The following is a 4,447-nucleotide window of genomic DNA, read 5'->3' as shown; positions in this document are numbered from 1 at the left end:
TAACATCAGCATTGGAAATCAATGAGGGAAGAGATGAGGGAAGACCATGGAGGTGAGTCAGTGACTTTAAAGCAGTGGATGGTGCTTTTCAGACCTCCTAGTCCCAAACTTTTCTATCCAGCAAATGATCCTGGATTTCAGAGGACTGTAATCAAATGTAAAGAATATTTTGCTCCTATTCACTTTCTTTTAAATGCATATGGACTTGAGGAACTGTGGGAACCATAGGTATATAGGGCAGCAACAGCTGCACTGTACTTAAGAAGGTAAATACGCAGACAGCGTCCATACCCTGAAAATGGTCTTGAGAGATGCTGAATTCTGCACACAGACTTCTGCAAGTGGCTCTTTCTTTCCTTTTCTTTTCCCTGCTTCGTGGAAGACACCAACGGGCCAAAACAAATTCTCTGTCTGATCCCATTGACTCCCAAGGGATGCACACAGCTCTGCTCTTAGCACAGCACCACGTCAGAAGAACTAAAAGAGGCAAATCAGCCCACAGAGCCCACTGCATAAACAGCCTCAACCAAATCCTGCAGCCCAGCTTAGCCCTTTTAAAATATTTTGGGGGTGATGTCAGCACCCGGGTTGCCAATGCACTTGTTGCTCTCCTCCCTCAGCCTACTTTAGTTCCCACACAGGGACGAGGCATCCAGACCCAGTGGGAGACAGGCAGAAGTTTGGAGGGAAATAACTGCAGTGACTCGAAGTCTGGAGGCAGAACCACTGGGGTCCATTTACCTGCTCAAGGTAGAAAAACTTGGGTTATTTATTAGGTCAGATTTTCTCTTGTCCAAGGACATAGGAGGCTGGCAAAACAACTTGGGAATGTAGGAATTTGTTAACTGCATGCACTGTGCTTTTAATGTTTAATCTGCAAACTAAAGCAGTTTCTGTTTAAACTCTCTGCCTTCATGCTGGTATGGTCCCAGGGCTTCTCTTGTTTGCACCATAGATGTTACAGCCTAGTCTGGCTTTTCTGCTGGGATTTTGGTTGTGTGGCTGTAATTCTTTGTTTAGAGTTTATATCTTATTTGTTTCAAGGTTTTTATTTTATTTACATGGCATGCATGGGATTAGTGCATGATATTCATGCTAAAGAATTCTCATTTCTCTATGTGAACTCCAAAACCATACAAAATTCAAAACTTGCTGTGATAAAGTAAATAAAAACAACCAACAGAAAAGTTTCAGAATACAACTTGAGCGGGATTTCTGAAGTAAGAGATCTATGCAGCTTGAAAGTGCAGGGAAGTGAGAAGGTTCTTGAGAAAGTACTACTTCATCTCTTACATGAGTTCATTAACTCACAAGATTTATTAAATTCTTCAGAAAACAAAATGTCTAACAAATTCTCCTTGTACTTTTAGTGGTAACATAAATAATTCAGGTCTATTAGTATTTATAAAATAGTAGCTTGCACCTAGTTTCTTTTAAAAAATGAGAATATGCAAACAAATATAGGAATTTAAGGAAATCTAAACAGTAGTATATTTACAATCTATATCTGTTGAAAGTAATAAATGGGGCTTGTCCTTGTGTATTTGAAAGTGCTTGTACAAAGCAACACTGATTTCCACAGACTGCTCACCCCTGCGCAGTGTATTTTGGGGTGACACTGGAAATGCTGCTTGTCAAATGCTGGAAATCAAAGAAGGTGATAAGCTGCCAGAGATAGCTTTTACTTTTTAGCGTCCCAGTGCTCACTAGCTTCTAGCCACTGAAACAACATTTATTTACACCAATATAAATAGTTCTGCTGAACCTGCCACCTTCATGCCTTTGTTCTTCACATATTTTTCTTTTTCCTTGAAAGAGCCTGTACCCTGAAGGTTGAGCTCAAGGACGCTCCCAGGCAAATCCCTGCAGTTTTCCCTTCGCTCTACCTGCTGACCTCTGCTCTCCCCTGATTACTCCTGAAAAATGCAGCGATCCACGCAAGAACTCTTCCTCAATTTCATGATTGTCCTGATCACTGTACTGCTTATGTGGCTCCTTGTGAAGTCTTACCAGCAGTAAAAGACAACCAGAAGCTCTGGGAGGCGATTCCAGCGTGCGTCTCTGCAGACATCAGTAACACCCGCAGCGCACCGCTGTGATCAGCTTTCAGTCAATTCAGGATGTTGTGAATCTTTTTTACTCTCTCATATCTGTTGCCTGTGCTAATGTTTGTGACAAGTCTGTGACGGTGTAATTATTTTGTTCTGAAGTGATGCAGCTGTAAAATGTAAAATGCAAGATCCTTAGGAACTGTTTGACATGGCTGTCTCCTCCGGTAGCTACTGTGAATGCCGTGCCCCCCTGCCTGCCGTGCCGGCTTGTTTGGCATCGGGGTTGGGTTCTCGAGGGTATGAAACTGCAGTGTGCAATGTAACCGTCTGCCTTAACCAGCCTAAAGACGCACAAACTTGCTTAGCCGAAAGGAATGTGAAACCTCTACTTCTGCTTGCTCATTTCACTGAAATAAAGAACATGTAAAATCATTTTTTGTAGCATTCCTTATCCATCTCCTGGCCTGACTGCTATTCACTGAGAGAGCTGCTGATAACTGCGGTATGGTGTGCTGTGTGAGCTCGGTCGTTTGCTTGTTCCTCCCACCTGTATTTTTATTTGTACTTTTAAAAAAACTGCTGTAGAGTGGAAATCCTGCAGCTTAACAGGTGCATAGCTACATGAATGAGCTGTTCACGTCACTTTTCTGTCCAGGGTGACATATACATGGGTGCCTGTGGACACGGGCTTCAAAGAGAACTTCTGTCCTGCTGAGGCATTGTCAAGAATTCTATTTTCTGAAGCTGGATTTTGGGCAGGGATTCCCAGGATACTACTTTTGGCCAAGCCATGCTTGGAGCAGTGCCTTGAGGGACAAATCCGGGCCAGTTGCAGTTGTAGGTGCCTGCTGGCACCCCACGCCTGCTGCGAGCCTTGCCCGGGGCAGCACTCCCTCGGGGTCTGCTGCCACATGCCAGCGCCGCGGCACGGCTGCGCTCAGCCGCCGTAGGATGAGGTGTGAGTGTGTCTGGGTTGCTGTGATGGTGTCATCGCCTGCTAAAAAATCTCGAGCCAGCTTGAAAAAGCCCACAGTCCCTGGGTTTGTGAAATCACTAATCAGAGTCCTCCTAGGCATTCCCCATCTGTTATTTTAATGGCTTCAGAGAACCGGTATCTTCTACAAAATCCAGCTTTCTGTAGGAAGGCAGTTAGATGTGTGCCATGCTGCCCATACAGGTCTTCTTCCTCTCCAGAAGCCTGCAGGGAGCGGGCAACGCTGCAGGGTTGTGCCAGGTTACCGACGGCCGGTCTCTGGCATGGTTGGGTGGAGCGGTGCCGACAGTGACAGCTGGGACACAGGCCTGGGGTTTAAGGAAAGACAGCATACATTGTGGTAGCACCACTCGTTACGTGTGTGTGTTGCTTAAAGGCTGCTAATAACGACCCATTGCCCTGTGTCATTTGTACTGTCCATCTGGGTTGGCAGTCACCCCCACTGCAAGCTGGTGCCACTCGTCCTCCCAGTCCAGAAATCCCCACAGTGCAAATGATCAAAATCACCTCTTGTTTACTTTTGGCTGTAACTGAGCAAACCTTCCAGCATTTCTAGGGATGGCAACTGTTCTGCATGAAAACAGAGACATTGAAATGAAGTTCTGCCAGTGGTGGACACAGCCTTTCTCTGCAGCCCACCTTGCACCAGATACTGTTGTATTTTCACTGATTTACACAGTTGATTTTTGTCCATAAGCTTGGCTGAGACACTCAGCAGTGGCTGGAGAAAGACAAGGACAAAACCCCATTTTTAAATACAGTGAATACTTGATAATTTTGCATGAAAGATTCTCATCTTTCACTGGCTGTGACTCCCAGGAGAGAGCAATGTCATGAGAAAACTGATGTGTTTGGGCACATCTCAGGCTAGCAATAGGAAAAATAGAGGTGTAGGCTTCATTCTCGGAACCCAAAGCGGTTCAGCAACAGCTCAAGGTGATCCTAGGAATTTTCAGGTAGGAATAATCATAGAATCATAGAATGGTTTGGGTTGGAAGGGACCTTCAAGATCACCTAGTCCCAACCCCCCTGCCATGGGCAGGGACACCTCCCACCAGACCAGGTTGCTCACAGCCCCATCCAGCCTGGCCTTGAGCACTGCCAGGGATGGGGCAGCCACAGCTGCTCTGGGCAACCTGTGCCAGTGTCTCACCGCCCTCACAGGAAATAATTTCTGCCTTGTATCTCATCTAAATGTACCCTCTTTCAGTTTAAAGCCATTCCCCCTTGTCCCATCACTACATGTCCTTGTAAAAAGTCCCTCTCCAGCTCTTTTGTAGGCCCCCTTTAGCTGCTGGTAGGCTGATCTAAGAAGGTCTCCCTGGAGCCTCCTCTTCTCCAGGCTGAACAACCCCAACTCTCTCAGCCTGGCTTCACAGGAGAGGTGCTCCAGCCTCTGATC

General features: G+C 46.0%; 1 protein-coding gene across 1 annotated transcript; it reads left to right on the top strand.

Moving 5' to 3' along the window:
• Positions 1 to 600: 600 nt before the first annotated feature.
• SLN (sarcolipin) lies at positions 601 to 2,483 on the top strand. Its single transcript, XM_080377106.1, has 2 exons — positions 601 to 750; positions 1,817 to 2,483. Exon 2 carries the CDS (start codon positions 1,924 to 1,926, stop codon positions 2,017 to 2,019), a length of 96 nt encoding a protein of 31 aa, XP_080233232.1. The 5' UTR covers positions 601 to 750; positions 1,817 to 1,923; the 3' UTR covers positions 2,020 to 2,483.
• The last annotated feature ends 1,964 nt before the right edge of the window (positions 2,484 to 4,447 follow it).

This window comes from Falco punctatus, assembly GCF_963210335.1.
Source record: "Falco punctatus genome assembly, chromosome: 2".
Classification (NCBI taxonomy): domain Eukaryota; kingdom Metazoa; phylum Chordata; class Aves; order Falconiformes; family Falconidae; genus Falco; species Falco punctatus.
Note: the sequence above shows the minus strand (reverse complement) of the source record. Positions and strands in the feature narration are given on the sequence as shown.

Coding starts and splice junctions, on each gene's coding strand:
- SLN (XM_080377106.1), top strand. CDS start 1,924: ATGCAGCGATCCACGCAAGAACTCTTCCTCAATTTCATGATTGTCCTG.